The 21,697-nt window shown below is 52.3% G+C and overlaps 2 protein-coding genes across 3 annotated transcripts in view; one reads left to right on the top strand and one right to left on the bottom strand.

Moving 5' to 3' along the window:
* TIMP3 (TIMP metallopeptidase inhibitor 3) overlaps positions 1-8,437 on the top strand; it is a 55,417-nt gene extending 46,980 nt beyond the window's left edge. Inside the window, exons 3-5 of the mRNA XM_075551020.1 lie at positions 1,424-1,535; positions 2,384-2,505; positions 4,515-8,437. Of these exons, the coding sequence (XP_075407135.1) occupies positions 1,424-1,535; positions 2,384-2,505; positions 4,515-4,712 (432 nt within the window). The 3' untranslated portion in view covers positions 4,713-8,437. The remainder of the gene's footprint in view (positions 1-1,423; positions 1,536-2,383; positions 2,506-4,514) is intronic.
* Positions 1-21,697, bottom strand: part of SYN3 (synapsin III) — a 511,043-nt gene that overhangs the window by 355,766 nt on the left and 133,580 nt on the right. For both annotated transcript variants that reach the window (XM_075552698.1, XM_075552697.1), the window contains 2 exons: positions 13,451-13,607; positions 9,743-9,832 (listed from right to left, as the gene is read on the bottom strand). In XM_075552698.1, coding sequence (XP_075408813.1) covers positions 9,743-9,832; positions 13,451-13,607 — 247 coding nt within the window. The remainder of the gene's footprint in view (positions 1-9,742; positions 9,833-13,450; positions 13,608-21,697) is intronic.

Below are 21,697 nucleotides of genomic sequence, written 5' to 3'. Positions count from 1 at the left end.
GAGAGGCCGCTGCCAAGCATTTCAAAAGGGGGGAGAGGGGCCCAGGAGGCTTCCTTGTAGCGACTTTGAGCATCTGCCCCAGAGTCTGCTGGGAGAGCCAGGGCTCCCTTAGAGCAGGACTGTCTGGACCCTGGAGGCTTATGAGCCTCTGTCTGACTCTGCTCTCTCCTGGCCTGCTGCTAGCCCCATCCTTACCCATCGAAAGCCCCCCAGCCTCTCTCCCACCGGATACCTTGACAGTGAGCTGCAACTCTGCCTCCCTCTAGGGCAGCGGTTCTCAACCTGTGGGTCGAGAACCCTTTGGGGGTGGAACAATCCTTTCACAGGGTCACCTAAGGCCATCGGAAAACACATATTTCCGATGGTCTTAGGAACCAAGACACGGCTCCTCTATCCGTCTCCAGGTGGGTCTGCCCACATGCACATACGCCCACATACAAGTACCCGGCGTGAAGACTGTTTGTTACTCATGCTATACCATGCTTCAAGGCAAAATTTCATTTATTTGTCATTAGAAATATTTCACAATCTATAATGACATCTTGTTTTTGTGATGAATCACATGCTCTATGAAGTTCTATTTGTAACAATGAAAATACATCCTGCCTATCAGATATTTACATGACAATTCATAACAATAACAAAGTGAGAGTGGTGAAGTAGCAACGAAAATAACTTTATGGTTGGGAGGGTCCCCACCACATGAAAGGGTCGCGGCCTAGGAAGGTTGAGAACCACTGCTCTAGGGTGTGTGCTTGCGCAGAGACCTGTAGGTGGAGGGGAAGGGGCTTTGGACTGCTGAGGCAGCTGATGGCATCCCCAAGCGTGGAGATGGCGAAGATGAGCCGGGGCAGAGGCAGCCGGGCTGCGGGGCACAGTGCGAGAGCTTCCAGATCAGCTCTCTCTGGTCTCTGGGGACCTCATCTCCCAGGAGGACCGTGGGAAAGCGGGCCACTCTGTTTGTGGAGACTTGCTCTCTGCTGGCTGCAGGGGACAGCACGTGATGGGGCGTATGTTCCAGCCAGTCTGTGACGGCCCCATGGGGAGCCCCACTTGATGGTCACGTGCTCTGTATGGCCACAGTGGGAGGGGTGTGGCCTGCCCTTCTGCAGAGGTTGACTCATCAGTAAGCATCCTGCCCTTGAAGCTGCAGCCTGCCTTCCCAGGGAAGCCTCCCTCGCCTAGCTGAACCCTGGCGTCCTCTATGCGGCGCTCTCCGTTGGACATGTCCCCTCCCCTGGGCCACTCTGAACACCGAGACTGGATTGTGATGGGCTAGATGGGGAGGGTCCTTTGGGAATGGGTGGTTCTGGAGAGGGGAGAGAGGGACCCCTAGGTGAGTACGTCGGCCATTCCCTGGCCGATGCAGGCACCACATGGCAGGAGGCCTAGCCCTCCTCTCATGCATCTCTCCCGCCCACAGATGTACCGGGGCTTCACCAAGATGCCCCATGTGCAGTACATCTACACGGAAGCCTCCGAGAGTCTGTGCGGCCTGAAACTGGAGGTGAACAAGTACCAGTACCTGCTGACAGGTAACCACCGCCCCGGGCCCATTCTTGTTCTACCTGGGAAATGTGGAGAGGAGGAGAGGGTTCGCTGCGAGGAGCTGAGGGCAGGAGCCTAGTGCCAGGAGGCCTGGGGTGGTGGCGGGCAGGGAGGGGGGTCACCCCACACCGACCTGTGCTGCTTGCCCAGTGTTGAGAGCTGCAGGCTCCCATACTCAGCCTGGGGTTTGACCCCCACTCCCCCTGCTGGTCCTGTTGGGGTGGGGGGGCTCACCTGGCAGTTGGCCAGCTTGACTGGAACTACAGAGCGACTGTAAATGCCTGTTTCCCCCAACCTTGCCCTCAGCCCATAAAAGTCTGCCCTTGATCGCTTGCTTTCCACCGGTAGGGCAGCCGTAAAGCCACAAACAAGCACCACCCCAAATCGAGAACATGCCAAAACAACATGGGGAAAAAGTCCCCAAAGAACCAAACTCACTGCCATTGAGTCAGTGCCAGCCACAGCCCTGTGGGTTTCTGAGACTGTCGCTCTTTACGGGGGCTGAATGCCTCATCTTTCTCCATGGAGGTAGCTGGTGGGTTTTGAACCGCTCACCTTGCGGTTAGCAGCCCAGCACATAACCCACAAGCCAGCCTGGATGAGGGATGTGAAGGCTGACCGCTAGTCCCCGTCTTTAGTGTGTGCGGGACTTTGGATCACCTGCTTCATCTCTTTGGCCTTCCGTTTCCTCATCTGGGAGACAGAGAGACAGTCGAGATGGAAGGGTGTGATCGACTTCCGGTGTCTGGGCGCCCACCTAGTAGACCTGAATGTTTTCTCTGTTGGCCAGACCCTGTCCCCCAAACGCTCTTTCTTGCCCTCTGTCCCCTTCCAGGCCGTGTCTATGACGGCAAGATGTACACGGGGCTGTGCAACTTCGTGGAGCGGTGGGACCAGCTCACCCTCTCCCAGCGCAAGGGGCTCAACTACCGGTACCACCTGGGATGTAACTGCAAGGTGAGCCGGGGCGGAGGAGGCGGCGGGGCTGGGAGGCGCGGGCTGTGGCCCCAGACACTGTTCCCTCTTGCTGTGGAGTGCAGGTCTCGGTGGGGGGCATATGGGGGTGGGGGCGGAGCGGTGGAATGGGCCAGGGAAGGCAGCCTTTTTGCCAGTATCTGCCCTCTGACAGCTGTTGGGCACCAGGCTCCGCAGCATACCTGGCCCTCCCCGGTATGGATCCTTCTTTATAGCCGGAAGACCCTGTCAAGCTGTCACAAACAGGGTCCCCCCTGGCAGCTGACTCCTTGATGACCTGTGTCCCCAGAGACAGGCAGGTGCACTTTGCTGATGGCCGAGACCAAAGAGCAAAGCTCTCCGACCAAGCCCAAGGCCATGACTGAAACACAGGCTCCGCCCTGGGGTGGCCGTGGGCAGGCTTTATCCTTACAGCAGCTGGGGGTGGTGTTAGGTGCCCTGGGTACCCCCATTTAAAGATGAGTAGAGGGAGACTCGGGGGGCGAGTGATACAACTTCCTGAGTCAGCTTTCCAGGCCAGGGCAGCTTGACTCCAAAGCTTAAGCATTCACCTTCCCAATTCTGTGAAACAGCACAGAATCCATACCCTAGCCTCTAAGCTAGCATCTAAGAGGGAAACACCCAAAACCAAACTCACGGTCACCCGTCTGATGCCAACTCATCGCGACTCCATGGGACAGGGCAGAACTGCCCTTGTGTGTTTCCGAGACTGTAACTCTTTACAGAAGGAGAAAGCCTCACCCTTCTCAGGAGGAGCAGCTGGTGGTTTTGAACTGCTGCCCTTGCAGTGAGCAGCTCAACTCGTAACCACTACTCCATTCTGGGAAGGGAAACGGCCTCCTCCAGTGTCTAAACTTAACACTTTCTGGCTGTGGTGCCTGCAGCAAGACCTCCCTGGCCCCTGTGTTCTCATTTGTGAAAGGCCGAGAAGCTTGTTGCGGAGTCCCAGGCACAGTCTTAAGACATGGTCAAGACTGGCAAAACCTGTGCCGAAAAGACCAGCCCCCAGAAAGGGACTTCTTCTTGGGCCAGGGACAACGAAGGGGACCCTCCCTGAGACAGAGGAAGGACACCATAGCCTCATGGGACTGGGCAATGGTTCCTTCTGTCACCCGTGAGGTCGCCCTGAGTTGATCCCATCTACCCATCTCGTGTTTTTCATCAACATTGGCGCACTGTTTGGGGTGAAAGTTTACGTAGCATGCTAGGTCTCCCTTTCAGATGCATTTTCCACCGGTGGCTGAACTGTCAACATTCTCCTTTGTTCTATTTCTCCCAAGTCCAGAACGTGAGCTTCCCTGCCGTCTTCTCATGGTGGCCTTGGATCTTTGTTGATCGTTGGGGCTCATGTGGGTGCTGTTTCCCCAGGAGGGCGCTAGATCAATGGGCAGTGGCCTTTATTTTGTGGTCAGACTTTCCCTTAGAAGGTGATGTCTAAGGGATCATTGGAGTCCAAGGTTTAAAGAAGGTCTCGAGGCGATGATGGTCTCAGTTGGTGTAGCAGCTCAAACTCTCTGCCATCGATTCTGACTCCTACTGACCCTACACGGCTGAGGAGAACTGCCCCTGTGGGTGTCTTTGTCTGTAAGAAATTAAAGGAGTAGAAAGCCTCATCTTCCACCCCCACCCCAACCCCAAGAGTGGCTAGTGGTTTTGAACAACTGACCTTGTGGTTAGCAGCCCAATACGTAGCCCACCGTGCTACCAGGACTCCTAGATATTTTAAAGCATTTGAGTCTTGCTCTGCATTTTCCCCGATCTTCTATGGTACTTCTGGTCACATTGGTCGTTGGTGGCAGCTGGGCACCATCTAGTTCTTCTGATCTCAGGAGACGTTATTTATTTGCTAACTCTCTGGAGTTGTTACTTAGATGATCATCACCCCAAGGGACTTCTCTGGCTAGGATTCCCGCCTGCAGTTACCCCTGGTTCCGAATCCAGACACTGTGAGCATCAGCACCCCCCAACCACCGGCTCTTCTCTCATTGTAGATCAAGTCCTGCTACTACCTGCCTTGCTTTGTGACCTCCAAGAACGAGTGCCTCTGGACCGACATGCTCTCCAACTTAGGCTACCCAGGCTACCAGTCCAAGCACTATGCTTGCATCCGACAGAAGGGCGGCTACTGCAGCTGGTACCGGGGCTGGGCGCCCCCGGACAAAACCATCATCAATGCCACAGACCCCTGAGCACCAGACCCCCGCCCCGCCTCACCTCCCTCCCCCCACCCGCTGAGCTTCCCTCAGACACTAACTCTTCCCAAATGATGATGACAATGAAATTAGTGCCTGTTCTCTTGCAAATTTAGCACTTGGGACACTTAAAAGAAAAACATCTATGTTGTTGATGGAGTTTATTTGGAATCATTCTCCCGACCCCCCACTGTACCTCTTCTTTGTGGTGTGGACACCACCCCATTCCTCCTTGGGAATGGTTGGTGCCAGGCCAGAAGGAAAGAGGGAAGGCAGATCCCTCTTCTTTTGTGAAAATATAATCTATATTTTTTTAGGAAAACAAAGATGGACAAACTATCCCCTTTGGACATTGTAATTCCCAGCCCTCTTTCTCCTCCCACCCCTCCCTGCCTCCACCCAGAACCTAAAGGAACAGAGGGGGACGTTGCTGAGAGGCCAGCTTTTTCAGGATCAGTCAAGGGCAGCCACTAAACAGACTATAGGCACATGGAGGGTTTTCATGCTGAGAGGATACTACGGCATGTTCCCCCCAGACTGTGTCTGTCTGCAGACAGGAGGGAGGGAGGCAAGAGAGGGCCGAAGGTCACACACGGTCCCTCAGCCCTGAGATGCTGGGGTCGACCAGATGGCAGGCCCATGAGTGACCAGCCAGGTCAGAATCACAAGCTGTCTTAGTTAGTGAAAACTTCAACAACCGCCTGGCCCGGAGCCCGCCGGCCAGCCTTGTACAAAAGCCCTTGGGGCCCCTGGTGGTGCAGATGGCTAAGCGGTCCCCTGCTAATTCAAAGGCAGGCAGTTCCAGTGAGCCCACGGCACCTGGAGGCACTTGGAAGACAAGCCTGGCCGTCTGCTTCCCAGAGCTCCCAGCCATGAAGACCCGGGGGCAGCGGGTATGGTTGTGCTCTGCACAATGTAGGGTCACCAACAGTGCAGTGGGAACTGGGTTTTGTACAAATGCTCAGGGCAGAGGCTTGGATGATTGTCTGTCTTCCCCAGGCCGCCCACATGACTCGCTCCCAGCAAACAACCCTGCCGATCCCACAGGAAGCTTTGCCTCTCTCTAAACGGGAGAAACACACACGCCAGACACTACCCACAGATAGAGCCGAGTAGATTTGGGGGCAGAGACTACTCTTTCCGAAGTAGCATTTAGCTCACCTAGGGGGATGTGTTTGTATACACCTTTGCATATACCCACACGGGGACATAAGCTAATGTTTTCTTTTTTTACAGGACACAGAATTCTGTTCAATGCTGTTAAATACGCCAATAGTTTCTTCTCTTCCAGTTTGTTGTCAATGCTTGTGTAAAGAAAATCATGACATTCCAAGTTGACTCCCCCCCACCCCCACCGACACACACATACGCACACACACACTGAAGTTAAGATCTGAAATTCTACAGACACTCTGTGAGCCCTCTGTCCACCAGTTATGGGGGCTAGCTGACCTCTGCCCCTCACCTTTGTAAAACTGCCTACCTGGGTTGGCTCCCATGGGTGCTGTGTGGTGTGGGCCAGGAGACTGGGCACAGAGAGGGCCAAGCTACAGAGGACACCACCCTGGCTCAATCGCCACCTCTTCCGGGCTATGCCTCCACCCAGCCTAGCAGGGAGGCCAATCCACCTCTGTGGTCCCCACAGCATCTAACTTGATGCCACACTCCACAGGCGGGTTTCTGTTACGGTTTTTCTGGAAATAAAACTAGATGATAAATTATCCCCTGAAAGAAAATCATTTTAAGCCTTCGGATGGAAAGGGAGATGCAGAGAGTATAATTTGGCAGAGTTGGGCACGGTAGGAATGGTGCCCCTGAATGTGTACCATCTGAATCTCTCCCCAGAGGCCAAGGATCCATCCTCGCCTATGTATGTTTGTATCCTCAGCTCATTCCACATTAGGAAACAGAGCTGCCAGTCAAGCCAGGAGGAAAAGGAAGTAGACACGACACTGCAATGTCTTACACACACATACACACAGTCCCAGGCACGGTGCTTGGCAGAACCTTAGAGGGAGGAGACAGTGCCGGCTGGGGTGTCCTGGGGGCTGATTCACCCCCTTGTGCCATCCCCCTCCTCATGGTGACCTTTGCCAGGAGGAAACCAGAGGAGTGGCCCTCTCCGGGGTGGGGGTGGGGGACTCGAGGGGAAAGAGTGGAGGACAGCCAGCCAGTGGCTTTTAAGCCTAATCTTGCTTGCTTGGGGATTATCTTGATCTTGACCTTGAGTCTTAAAAGGCAGAACTCCTGACCCAACCCACACAAGTGCCCTTGGCTACCTGAGAACCAGCATGGACTCATGGTGGCACTTGGGCCATATCTGGTCCCTGGTGAGGGGGTGTGTCCTGGTCTCTCACACAGGGAGGGACGTGGGGGAGGGGAGTCTGATCAGTAACCCTACAGAGCAGCAGGTGGGTGGAGCCATAACGCCATCTGCCAGGCTGGGCTAGGAGAAGAGCAGGCCCCAGGCCCAGCGGGGGTCTCTGCAGAGGGAGGGGGTCTGAGGGCGGTTTTTGAGCTTTCTGACAAGCTATAGCTTTTGTTTATTTCACCTGTTTCACTTACTGTGTAATTTAAAAATCATATATGTAGCTGAGGCACTTCTGTCTTTCAATCATATCCTGGATGCTCTATTTTGCTAAATCTTGTGTCAGCTGTAGGCTGTCATATCTGTGCATTGTGTTTAAAAGGAGAAGATGAACAAGCCAGCCCACATGCCGCCATGTTCCTGAATCAAACTCTACAGTGGACTGGAGGGTGACCTCACTTGGGTGCAGGCAGCCAGGTGGGCAGATCGGGGGTGGAGGGGGAGTGACACCCAGAAGCCTCTAGCCTCCTCCCATCAGGATTTCCAGCAGCTTCTCAAGCAGGAAGGAGGGGAGGAAGGAAATAGGAAGTGTGTTCGCAGCTGTGCCCTGTGGTGTCTGGCCCTGGGCAACCTGCTGGTCACTCCTACTCCCTTTGCCACAGTTTCTCCTGAAATCCAAGGAGGGCCGAGAGAACGGATTCCAAGAGCCTTTCACCCCTGGCCACCTTTTCTGCCTCCCCGCTGGGGATGCTGGGTCTGGGTGCTCTCCTCAGGACAGAGCTGCAGGCTGGCCGGAGTGAGTAACATTAGAACCCACTGGGGGAGTTGGCTGTGGCCCAGGGACACCATTCTCCATGCTGCTTCCTGAGCAAGAGAAGCAGCAAATCATCCTGGAGACACGGAGCTCCTGCAAAACACACTCCCTTTCCTGCCCCTGCGCTCCTGTTCATTTGTCACCCACGTGGGTTACCGTAGGATGGCCCCTAGCCCTTCTGCTCCCTGGGCACCCCCAGTCAACTGTCATTGGAGTCTTTAGCTCTGAAAGAAACCTTTGAAAATCCTGATGGCAACACAAAGCAAAAGGGGTGTCGCGGACAGGGTGGGGGCCAGCAGTTTCCAGATAGGCTCCTGGGAGTCGAGAGAAGGGGAAGCAGAACAGGCTGTACTTGGGGTCCCCCCTGACTGCCCACTGTCCTGGGCCCTAGAAGTGACAGAGAGAAACCACCCAGAGAGAACCCCACCTGGAAGGAATGTATTTGTTGCGAAATTTTGTAGCTCTGTTTACAGTTTTCCTCCATGTTATTTATGAATTTTATATTCCGTGAATGTATATTGTCTTGTAATGTTGCATAATGTACACTTTTTATAGTGTGTCCTTTATTCTAAACAGTAAAGTGGTTTTATTTCTATCACACATTGCCCGTCTCTGTGTTCTTGTGTCCTGGCTGCGTCCGGCTTTGATCCATAGCAGAGGGCCATGCCCGCCTGGCCTGCCCGCCTAGGACAGGTCCCCAGACAGGTAGACAGGTCCCCAGCCTGCCCCGGTCCTTTCCCAGGGCAGGAGGCATTCTGGGGAGGGCAGCCCCAATTTCCTTCTGACTGCTAATCTGACCCTGACCTTGCTCCCCGATTTGGATGTGAGGGATGCCTCCCTGATCCCGTGGAACCTGGGTCTCTCATGTCCCTGGGGGCTGCAAATGATGACCACCTTGGATGCTCACTGAGTCCACGCAGCAGCGCCGTGTAAGAAAGGCCTGGTGATCTCCTTTGGGGAAATGGGCCGGGAATTCCCATGGAATACACACAGGTCTACCCTGACTCATGTGGTATCACCATGGGCCAGGCTGATTGGGTGACGGCATTATCAGGCCATCCACTGGTGGGACAGGTATTTCTGAAAAGGGGCCCTAACTCCCCTGGCTCATTTTTTTTACTCCCCCAAATTCCCAGCCTGGTGGGGCAGAGGAAGTAGAGGTGCAAGTAGCAGTCCCCCTATCTGGGAAGCCTGCCTGGAATTTCCAATGTGGCTTCCTCTGGCTGGGAACACCAGGGCCTCACAAAATCCTTTCATTAAAGTCAGCGCGCCGCCTCCTCCCCCCGCGCCCCCCCATCCCCACCAGACCACAGACCCCCCCCTCCTCCCAGAGCTCACCAATTATGGATCCCCACCCCCAGCTCTCGCAAGGCCAAGCCTGGGGCCACAGTCTGACCAGTGTAAGGAAGTCAACCCCCCACACAATGGTGCCAGGAGCAGCTCAGCCCGCTGCCAAAGGACAGACGGCCCCTCCCATGCAACACAGGCATGCTCCACATGTGGCGCCTGCCACAGGCTCTACACAAAGCCGAACCACTTTGGAAAGCTGCCTCAGGAGCGCCCCAAAATCAGGACATGCAAGGGGCACCGAAGGAAACCGCCCTTTCATAACCAATGCACACACACCAACGGGCTTTGCTGCCAGTGTGGTCAAAGCCAGGTCCCCGGCGCGGTCCCGGGGACTCACATGCCACCACGAGCTCGATTCTTAACCTCCTGCTCCAGTGGCTCCCCCATTCTCCCACAGAAGGCTGCCACCTCTCTCATTTGTCCATCAGGCCAGACTCCACCTGCAGTGCGGAAACAGCCTCTCTCCCTGCTCCGTGCACAGGGACCGAGGGCCCCATCGCCGCCCGGACAGCGCCCGCATCGCAAAGACGAGCCGACAAAGGCCAGGGTACTCACCATTGGCTTGTGATTGGGGAAGAACGTCTGCTCCACCAGCGGGAACTTCTCGGGACCCAGGGCATGGAAGATCTTGATGAGCTGCGAGAACTGTACAGGAGAGAGGAGGAGCCGAGGGTCAGCTGTCGCTCTCCCTAAGGTGATGGGCGACAGCGGCCCCCGCGGCCCTGGCTCCAACTTCCCAGTGACTGTTCCCTGGAGAAGGTTGAAAGCCAGAACCTTGTGCTGAACACTCACGCCCCCTTCCCCCCCCCACCCCTCCCAATGCCACACAGCAGCCGTCGACCTGTGTCTGCCAGGCCATGGAGCTCAGCTCTCCTGTCCGCAGAGTCTAGTCCTCAGCACGGACTGCTAGGGCCTTGTCCACAGCACAACCTCTATGCTGCGTCCCTGCGTGTCACCCTAGGCAGCAGTTGAATGTCTTAGCTCCCAGCTCGGGCTGTGCCTCCAGCCCTGCTAAGCGCCGACGTCCAAGCTGGGCCACCTGGGAAGTCCACACAGGTGGCCGAGTCTCAGTTTCCTCAGTTTCCTCTGTTCTTCGGACAGACTAAGACACCTGCCATCAGGGGGTCGCAGTTAAGATTTCACACGCAATGGGTTATGACCAGGGCCTGGGTCACAGAGGCTCATGGGGTCTCACTTACTGCTGTCCAGTCGATGCTGACTCATGGTGACCCTATAGGACAGGGTGGAACTGTGGGTTTCTGAGATGGGAACTCTTTACGGTAGTAGAAGCCTCCTCTTTCTCCCTCAGAGCAGCTGGTGGTTTTGAACTGCTGACCTTGTTGTTAGAAGCCCAACATGTAGCCCCTGTGCTACCCAGGTTCCATTAGTATTCATAATAATGCGTGTTTTCTCGTCTTTTACAGCCCCATCCACTTGTCCCCACTCGAGCCCCACCCTTCAAGAAGGTTCCTTGGGCTCGGGTGCCACCCTGGTTTAGCACGGCCTTGTTTTGGTCAGGGCCCAGGGCTGTGAGTGGTTCATGTCCAGGGCTGCTAACTGCAAAGCAGGAGGCTGAGTGTACTCGGGTGCCTCAAAAGAAAGCCCAACAATCTACTCCCCCTCCCTCCAGCCAGATGCCACTCGGCAGGAGAATGACGAGGCTCTCTGCTTCCGTAGAGATTTACAGCCTTGGAAGCCCTAGCTAGCATTCCGTGAGTCAGACCCAGTGGAAGGGCAGTGGTTGCTTTACGCAGACCAGAGTAAGAAACGTGCCCTGTTGCATTTGCATCTGGCGGGAGGGGGGGTTTCAACTCAGGGCGACACATGTCTGCAAAGCAGAGCTGCCCCCTGGGGCTTTCAGGGCAGGGACATTTCAGAAGCGTTTGAACCACTTTTCTGGCTGGGTTTGAACCACCAACCTTCTGGTTCATAGTCCAGCACTTAACCATTGTGCCAGCCAGGAATCCCACCACCAGTCCGTCAGCTCTCTGAGTACAACCTGCAGGCGCAGGACCACCTGGACCCCACTTGGAGGGCTTTGGGAGACTCATAAATAGGAGAGATGGCGAGGGAGGGAGGGACTCTGAGCTCACGCTGGGAGGGAGGGCAGTGCCATGGTTAAACACATGGTTCTGCAAGAGGCCGCTTCCCCTGCTCACTACCAACCGCGGGAGGGAGGCCGGCCATGGTTTCCCATCTCAACCAGGGAGAGATGAACAGGGCCCGTGTCCCAGGCTCATTCTGAGCACTGGACCATAGATGCATCTCAAGGACTCCATGCTCATAAACGGTAGCTGCCCCATCTTGAGGAGCCCTGGTGGTGCAGGGGCTAAAGCGCTGGGTCGGTAACTGAAAGGTTGATGGTTCAAACCCAGCAGCTGCTGTAATCTGTTTCTGTAAGGATTTCGGCCTTGGCAATCCTATGGGGCAGTTCCGGTCTGTCCTTCTAGGGTCACGGGAATCAACTAGAGTCAACTCAGCGGGGTTGTTTGGGGTTGGTCTGGTTTGGGGTTGCTACCATCAAGGGGTGAGGGAGAACAAGGCTGGGCTCCTACACCTGTAGATTCTGTCTAGTCAAAACACTCCGGGAAGGCAGAGGACGGCAGGGGCAGGGTGACGGTGGTGGAAGGTAATGCTTATCTCTTAATCTAATGAACGTTTTCGTTTAAGCAGTGTCACGCACAGACCCTACTCCAGACTCTCCGGCAACAACTGTCGCCATCCACTGAGGGTCTACTTGGTGGCAAGCACTACTCTGAGCACTTCATGGGACCTAATCAAAAACCAAACTCGCTGCACTGAGTCCCGTGAAAGATCTGGCTTTGTCTCGGGAACCCACAGGGGCAGTTCTACCCTGTCCTATAGGTCTGCTGGGTGGGCATTGACTCAGTGGCACTGAGGTTTTATTTGGCCATCGAGTCAACTTCAATTCACAGTGACCCGATAGGACTGCCTCTGTAAGTTTCCAAGACTATAACTCTTTCTGAGAGCAGAAAGCCTCATCTTTCTCCTGCAGAGAAGCTGGTGGGCTCGAACCGCCGACCTTAAGGATAACAGTCCAATTTGTAACCCATGATACCATCAGCGCTCCTTGAATGCTAACCAGGTGGGTCTTACTCTTCGTTGTCATCATTTTACGAATCAGGAAACTAAGCTCGGGGAGAATATGCAAGTTTCTCAAAACTGCACAGCTTTTCAATGAAGAAGCCTGACCTTGGCAGTTCGGCTGTAGAACACGAGCTCTTAACGACTGCCCTGCACCACCAGGCAGTCACCCAGAGAGGCAGCAAACCACAGCAGAATAACTCTCTGTGGCCTCAGTGGACTCACCTTCCCCCCACACCCACCTCTGCATTTCCTTCCCCCATTGGAAAAATGTGACAGTATCCATTTATAATGTTATGTGATACCATCCTTTGGCATATATTAGTGACCTATGACATTGACCCTGTGACATACATTAATGTAACCACACACATCCCTGCCCCATTAGAATGTCAGATCTTTGGGGACAGACATGCTGGTCGGTTATAGTCACTGAGACATGGCTGCCAGACCAGTGTCTGGAACACAGAAGGTGCTCAGTAAATACTTGTGGTTTAGTAAATCTGAATCACTTATGGGGGGAAGACAGATAATAAATAGATAAGCAATTGAATATGTACTTCCAGGTGGAAATAACCATTTTGGAGAACAAATCCAGCAGGGGAAGAGCTATCATGGGACTTGGCTACTATTTTAGGGAAAATCTCTTAGCGGTAACATGTGGCCATGTGAATAGAGATGCACATGTTGAAACTAATGCATCTAAGAAGAGAAGTCAAGTCTTGTGAGCTGGAGAGCAATGAGCTTGGTGGGGGGAACCAGAGTGGGTCACTTCACTCTTTTCTCTGAGCTTCCTTCCCCGTAAAACGAACTGTCCATGCCCCCCCCCCCCCCAAGATGGAGTGGTACCTGCCAGCATGGGTTCCTGGTACCTCGTTAGTGTTTGATGAAAGGCGTCGGTTGCTAGAACATTAATAAGGATGATACCTGTGTTTACTGGGACCCCGTTATAATCCTGGGCTCTCGTTGCTGTGTTACATACGTGTGCTTGTCAGTGATACCAAGGAGAGGTCCTGAAGTCCAAGTGACTTGCTTTGTCACTTAAATAAGATTCTTCTCCCTACTGAGGCTTCTGTGCCGGGGAAGGGGCCTGTTGCCGGCCTGGTAGGTCACCCACTCCCTCACAAGCCCTTCCCGGTCAGCTGGCCTGCCACCTACCACCCAGGGTTTGCTGCAGAAGTTGTAGACGGAGTAGAGGGAGTTGACAGCAGGCAGCCCTCCGTACTGGAGGCCGATGACCAGGCTGCGGAAGTCTTCCCCCAGGGCCATGCTGTAGGCGTGCTGGCGAACCAGGATGAAATCGGGCTTGAATGACCTGCCAAGAGAGGGGTGGACAGGAGCATTACTCACCACACCTGTACGTGGAGGAGCCTCAGCGTGGGGCACATTAGTGGGGTGGTGCGATCACGGCCTGCAGGAAGCCCTCTGGTCAACATGGGGAGAGGGTGGGCACGTGAATAAGGAGAGTTGGATGTCTATTACGGCTGCTCATGCTATGCAAGTTGGGTACCACTGGGCGATTTCAACTCCTAGTGCCCCCTACGTGACCAAGTAGATTTGCCTGATGGAGTTTCTTGGCTGAAATCGTTACGGGAACAGACTATCAGCACTTTCTCCCACGGAGCCTCTGGGTGGGCTTGACCTGCCAACCTTTCAGACTAGTGGTTGAGCACTTACTCACTGTGCCACCAAACCAAAAACCAAGCACACTGCCCTTGAATCAATGCAGACACATAGCAACTCTATAGGACAGGGTAGAAATGCACCTGTCAGTTTCCAAGACGAGACATTTTCTCCCAAAGATTGGCTGGTGGTTTCAAACTGCTGGCCTTGCAGTTGGAGCCCAAATGCACAACCATTAGGCCACCAGGGATCCTTATATTACACCCAAAGAAGGCAAAATCAAACTTGTTGCCTTTCTGTCAATTCTGGGGAAGAATATTGAAAGTACCGTACTGCTAAAAGGACAAACCAATCTGTGTCGCAAGAAGTACTGCCAGAGTGCTCCGTAGAGGCTAGGATGGGGAGCCTTCGTCGGACATACTTGGGACATGTGGTCAGGAGAGACCAGTCCTTGGGGAAGGACATCGTGCTTGGCCAAGTGGAGGGGCAGCAGAAGAGAGGAAGGCCCTCAACAAGATGGATGGACACAGTGGCTGCAACAATGGGCACAGGCATGGAAACAATGGTGAGGACGGGGCAGGATCATGCAATGTTTCATTCTGTGTGCACAGGGTCGCTGTGGGTCGGAGCTGACTGGACCGCACCTGACAACAACAACAACAACAATCTTTAGAGGAGCAAACACAAGCTCCTTCTCCTGCACAGTCTCTGGGTGTGTTTGCACAACCAGCCTTTACTTAGCAGCTGAGGTTTCCTTCAGGCCGCTCACACCTGAAGTCAAAAGATAGAACACACCGGACAGCCCTTTCTTCTGGGCCCGCGAGTGGCTGTTTTCCAGTTGTTCTCTACCTTGACCATGTCTTTCATTCACGATTGGTGGGGTTTGGGTGGGGTGGGGGGAGAGGTATCAAATATGTGGTGAGTCTACAGAGATTTTCCTAAACGTACCCAATGCATGCTAAACAAACATGACTCAGAAAGGCTAATGGTTATACCCGAGCAGTTTCGGTGTGTTTCAGAGTGTAACTCTGCTGTTACCTTTCAGGATCTGAAACACCCAAGTATTTCTTCTGACGTGCCTCTGGGTGAATTAGAGTCACTTAACTTTTGTTAGTAACTGATATGGAGACCCATGCAGGTATCCAATAGAGTGGGTAGTACCACTATGAACCCAATGAGCAGATGAAGGCATTGAGGCAGAGAGGAAGTCACTTGTTCGAGGCCACACTTTAGGAAAGAGGCGGGGTCAGCCCTGCTTATCTCCATGACCCAGGCTCTCCACAACCCAACCACGTGTCTTCCCTCCTGTGTATTTCAATCAGGCCCCACCCCTTTTAAGCAGAAACCTCTGAAAAGCAGCGAGAGCACCAACAGAATGGCCAAGGACAGGTGAGCGAGCCTTTCTGTGAGACTCCTTCAGAGCTGTGAGCCTGATTTCCGCTCGCAAGCAGACATGAGCAGGCTGTACTCTTTGGCAGGTGAGGGCATCGAAACGCATGAACATTCCTCAAATCACAAAGCTGAGAGGCAAGAGAGCCACATCTGCGCTCAGGTCACCTCGCTCCAAGTCCATCTACTGAGCATCCCACCGCACGGCTGTAGGTGGCTTCGCAAATGGGTTGATTCATGCTGCTAAGAAGGAAACTACGGACGGGTCCCTCACTGGGAGGTCCCAGGAGAAAACGGACTCAAAGCTCCAGTCCAAGTTCTAGGACTCATTTGGCTCATCCAAAATCAGAAACCTCGCTTCACACAGATTAGGTCTTTTAAAAGAGCTGAACCCACGTTAACAGAACCCTACAAGGGAAATGATTTGTTCCCACTGGAGAGGGAAGGGAAGAATGTGCTTAGCTCTGGCGATATGGCGCTCACCACTCTGGAAGGAAGGTATGACGTTGATGACACACACCTGAGAAGGAAGGTATGACGTTGGGGGGGGGGGTCATAAAAGGGAGATGGTGTCAAGGAGTCCAGGAAGGAAAAGAATGCTTGGAAACTGATTGTGGTGGCAATTGTATAATACTGCTTGATGTGCTTGAACTATGGAATGATAAGATGCATGTATTAACTCCCAGTTTTAAAAAAATAAAGCGTCCCAATCTCTGAAACCCCCAGGGCAGTGCTAGTCTGTCCCATAGGGTCCCAATGGTGGACACCAACTGAATGGCGATGCATTAAGTGAGATGACCTTCTGCGCTATCCTGTCTGCCTCGAATTAAACTGTCCCGGCCGAGCCTCTTGACAGTCACTGTTTGATTGGAACTCTGTGTGTCCCTAACAGGGCTAAGACAGATGTATTGCCGAGAGAGCTTGTCTGCAGCCATCCACCGATCACAGAGACATGTCTAAACATGGTTTGTTTGGAGTAAAGCCATGTGTGTGTGAAACAAACACAAACAAGAGACTCTGAAACTTGCCCTTGAACACAAAGTAGCTACAATGAGTAGAAGAAATGATAAGAGCTAAGCAAGATATTTCAAATGGCAGAGTAAAGTATTCATATGAAATCTCAAAGACCTGACGCGACAAAATCAAAAGGCTGAATACATGCCAAATTTCTCCATCTGAATAAGCTGAGGAACAAACTTAAGTCTTGAGTTGTACTACTGAAGGATTCTACGGGCAAAAGGTTGGCTCATGCTGGCAGCATCAAAGGGAGGTAGAAGGAATACACAGTCACGGCACCAAAAAGAACTGTTGCCATTGAGCCATGTCTAAAGGTAGCATATGGTCAAGAATCAATGGCACCGAGGGAAGACGTCCAAGCTCAAAACAAGGCTCCAGGAACTGGGGGCATGCCAACTGACATATTTCAACAAGCTGATAGAACACTGGAAAATGCTCACTTGTCTATGCCAAAAAATTTGAAAGAGAGTTATCTGGCCAACTGACTGGAAGAGACCCATATGTATGCCCATTCAGAAAAAGGTGATTGAGTAGTATGTGGAAATTATCAAACAGTATCATTAATATGGCACATAAATAAAAATTTGCTGAAAATACGTAAAACTTAGTTACAGCAGTACATTGACAGGGAATTGTCAGATATTCATGGGGGTTTCAGAAGATTTAAAAGATACCATTGCTGATAGTAGATGAACCTTGGCTAAAGCAGAGACTACTAGCAAATATGTTTACTTGTGTTTTATTAACTATACAAAGGTATTCGGCCGCGTGGGTCATAACAAATTATGGCTAACATTGTGAAGAAGAGGAATTTCAGAACACTTCCGTGTGCTCGTGTGTATGCACATGAGCACCAGCCATTTGACACAACCACGGCTGGGTCAAAATCAGGGAAGGTGCGTGGCAGGGTTGGATCGTTCCATGCTACTCAATTAAGGTGTATGCTGTACAAATACTCTAAGAAGCTGGACTATATGAAGACGAATGTGTCCGTGAGCTAGAGGAAGACTCATTAGCAGTCTGTGACGTGCTAACGATACAATGCTGCTTGCTGTCAGTGAAGGGCGTATTAAGCAAGTACAGAGACTGCAGCTTCTCTAGGATAGGATCACCTTGCCTCGTAAAGAAAACACAGATGGACCAACAAGCCACATCATGGTCAAGGGAGTTGTCCAGGGTAGCGTTTTCCTTGGCTGCACGATCTCTGTCCACCCAAGAAGTAGCCAAGACATCGAACGCCCTATTGCATTGAGCAATTCTGCTGCAAAGAACTCTTTAAAGTGTTATAAAACAACGAAGTCACTGAAGACTGAGGCACACCTCACCCAAGCTGTGTGTCTTAGCTCTCTGGTACTAGAGGAACAAAAGTGCCACAAGGAGAAGACATTAAGAAACAATCATTTCTTATTCTCGGACACTTTAGGACATTGTTAAGATCAGATTCAGGGCAGTGGGCGGAGGGGAAGGGTTTCTCTCTGTGTTGGATCACTATTTAGGAGCTAGGACCTTGTTTCCTTTCAGCTTCTGTGGGCATGGTGTTCTCTGGAGATTGCCATTGGACTTGGGCCTGGCATCAGTCTACTCCTGGGTCTAGGAGGGTCTCAGTGCAGGTATGCTTGCTTGGTCAATCGTTTTGTACATCTCAAGAGCAAAGGACTCAAGATACAGCCTAATGCTGTGGATTGCATCCTGCCTCAGTAGCATGACCGTCATCAACTGCCTCATTAACATGACCGTCATCAATCTTGTCTCATTAACCACAGAGACTGAAATGTGTGGCGCAGGGTAATTAGATCAAATCACAAAAAAATGGAGAACACTGACATCACCCTGAGAATTGTGGTCTACACTTGAGTCCAGCACACCAGGTGTTTTAGATCACCTCACGTACATGTGTTAGACCACAGGTAAGGAAGTTCATGGGAAGAATGGTTGCCTTTGAACTGTGGTGTTGGCGAAGGACGTGGGACAGACCAAGGACCACCAGAAGAAGGGACAGTTCTGTCTTGGAAGAAGTACAGTCATAATGCACTTTTTTCCCCATTTTTAAGATTAAAAATATTTAAGTGCTCTATCAAGAATGGTGTGAGGACCTAAGAAGAAATATTTTTGACGTGTAGAGAGTGAAATGTTACAAAGTAGTACAAAAGAAATGTGTCCCCAGGTCCTACTTGTACCTAGGCCATTAAGTCCGTTAACCCGCTCTAACGCAGTGGTCCTCAACCTTCCTGAGGCCGCCACCCTTTCATACAGGTCCTCATTGGGGTGGTGACCCCCAACCATAAAATTATTTTCATGGCTACTTCATCACTGTTATTTTTCTACTGTGATGAATCGTCATGTCAATAGCTGATAGGCAGGATGTATTTTCATTGTGACAAATTGAACATCATTAAAGCATAGTGATGAATCACAAAAACAACATGTCATTATATACTGTGAAATATTTATTTCTAACGACAAATAAATGAAATCTTGTGTTGAAGCATGGTGTAGCATGGGCAACCATCTTCTCACCAGGTACTCGTAGGTGGGCGTATCTGCATGTGGGTGGATGCGCCTGGAGACGGATAGAGGGGTGGAGGAGCGGTGCTTTGGTTCCTGAGACCATCGGAAATATGTGTTTTCCGATGGTCTTAGGCGACCCGTGTGAAAGGGTCATTGGACCCTCAAAGGGATCACGACCCACAGGTTGAAAGCCACTGCACTAAAGACTCCCAGAAGGTGGAATGCTGCATTGTTTCATTTAGATGATCAAAGCGCACGCGCGCGCACACACACAGACACAGAATGGACACATTCCTTTAGCCTTTTCTGAACACGGAGATCTGAAGGCCATGGAAGGGAAGGAGAGAGCCAAGGCTGCCAACTACAGTTCTGTTGATCCTTAACTAGAATGTGTTGCTTCTGAAGAGCTTAATTCAGACGAGACTCGGGTACTCTGGCTGTGGCATCAGGGTGCGCCAATGCCCGGGAGAGGACGTCCATGCTTGGTGAAGTAGTGGATGAGACGAGAGAGACGCCCAGTCTCATGGATCGACACAGTTACTGCAAAGCAATGGGCTCACACCCAGCAACCACTGTGAGTGTTAGGCAGTCAGACAGGGACAGGGGGCTTGTCCCTCCCGTCAGTAGTTTGAAACCACCAGCCTCTTCCCAGGAGGAAGATGAGGCAGTCTGCTCCTGTAAAGAGTTCCCGGATCAGAAGCCACAGGGCCAGTTCTGCCCAGTCTCACGGCATCACTGTGAGTCGGCAATGACTGGATAGCAGTGAATCTGGTTTGGTTTGGTATGCTCTGCTCAGCTCCTAAAATGTTTACCCAAATGTGCAGCCCACGTGCCTACAAAGGTCACATTTCTGCCAGACAGCAGCCAACTCTGATGCAGCATTCTGGAAGAACAGAACGGAAGCATTGATACCAGACACCGAGGATTATTACTTTCAACAAATGAATAACCACAAAACGGAGGCAGTGAAAACCAAAACGGAATAGAACCACTGCACAGAACAGTCTTTTTTGATGGTGTTAAAAATTAGACCCCCAAATTCACGACTTTAACTATTTTAATGGCATTAATCATTTTCACAGTGTTGTACAACCATCATGATCTACTTCCGAATCTTTTTTCATCACCCCAAACAGAAACGCTGTACCTCTCATTAAATAATAACACCCAACCTCCTGGGATGCTGGGATGCCAACGCCAAGGTTGGTGGTTCGAGGCCACCAGCCGCTCCTAGAAATCTCCGCCTGTGAAGTGTACAGTCTGGGAAACACCCCCCATGGGGGCAGATCTCCTCTGTTCTATCTGGTTGCTACGCATTGGAATTGACTCCGGGGCCATGGACTGTGGGGTCCTTTATCTGCTCTCTGTGAGGCAGTGTTTTTAGTAGGCATTTGTTTGCCTTGTATTTTTCATGGCTGTTAAGGTTTGAAAACCCAACAACAAAAAGTCAAACCATGGACACGGCTTCAATTCAGGAGGCATCGAATCCATCTGTCTTTCCTTGCCAATTTTGCTCACTGCTTTCCAGCTCCCAGTCCTCCGAGATCCGTTCTTACAAGGAAACCTCCATCCCTCCAGGCAGCATGGCGTCTGCCTGAGAGCCGAGTGGTAGCAAAGCCAGTGTCTGAAGAGGGATGAGTCCACCCTACCAACTCACCTCCTAGCTCATGGTGGGCGAGGGACCTGTCATCAGGACATAAGCTAGGGATGAGACAAAGGGACGTTGAGCTGTCTAGAAAGCGAGGGCGCACTTCTTCAAGGCCACCCCGTGGCCTGGGTGGGGATGTTCTCACTCCTGCCCCAGATATTACTGCCCTCTCTCCAGGGCCACTCGACCAACAAACAAACCCACAACTCACCTGTTGTGAATTGTGCTCCCTAGGGTCCTGAAGGTGGGCTCTGGGGAGAAGGAGATGATCAGACCTTTCTTCAGAGACCTCTCTAGGTAGGTCAGAACCTCCCACCTTTTGGTGAGTATCTGAGCGCTTACTATTTGCACCAACCAGTGACTTGAGGGTCTCTGAATGTCACCTTTAAATCAGACTCTTTCTGACACTTTGATAGAAAAGAAGCCCTCGCTGTGGCTGTTGTTGGTAGGGGCCACCGAGTCGGTTCTGACCCACAGGGACCCTCTGCACAACAGAACAAAGCATGCCCGGTTCTATGCCACCCTCATCACTGTTCTTATGTCTGAGCCCATTGTTGCAGCCACGTGCCAATCCATTGCCTGGAGGGCTTCCTCTTTCCCGCTGCCCCTCCACTTTACCTGGCGCTTCTCCAGGGGCTGGATTCTTCTGACAGGTCCCAAGTACCTACGACAGAGGCTCACCACCCATGCCTCTAAGGACCATCGGCTGCGCTTCTTCCGAGGCAGATTGGTGTGTCCTTTTAGCTCTGTTCTAAGGGCTTGGACATCTACCTCAGGAGTCCCCAGTCAAGGTGCTCTTTCAAGATTTTAAGTGATTCCCCTGGTGAAACCCTCTACCGCTCCCATCTCTCAGGTAAGCCCCTCACCAGAGAGGCAGGTGAGCTCATGTCTACCTCTCCATCCTTAGCTTCTCCCTTTCTGCCCCTGCCTCCCTCCCCCTCCAGCCCCAAAGTCCACCTTCCCGTTCTCTAACTCTGCTGCCTGGAGGCTCTTCCTTCTACATGGGCAAGGGTGACACAGCCTTCTCCCTTTAACTCTTTTATTGTGAACTGGGAGAAGGTTCTGGATCGTTCTGCTCAGAGGAATGCTGCCTCCTCTCCATCGCTGCAGTCCATTCAAAGCAACCCCACACATCACACTCCCTCCTATTTCCGGCCCCCACTTCTTCTCTCCTAACCCTTCTGAAATGTTGTCCTTTGGCGAATGCTGCCCCCTCGATC

Source organism: Tenrec ecaudatus, chromosome 6 (genome assembly GCF_050624435.1).
Source record: "Tenrec ecaudatus isolate mTenEca1 chromosome 6, mTenEca1.hap1, whole genome shotgun sequence".
Taxonomy (NCBI): Eukaryota; Metazoa; Chordata; class Mammalia; order Afrosoricida; family Tenrecidae; genus Tenrec; species Tenrec ecaudatus.
This window is presented reverse-complemented; position numbering and strand designations above follow the sequence as displayed.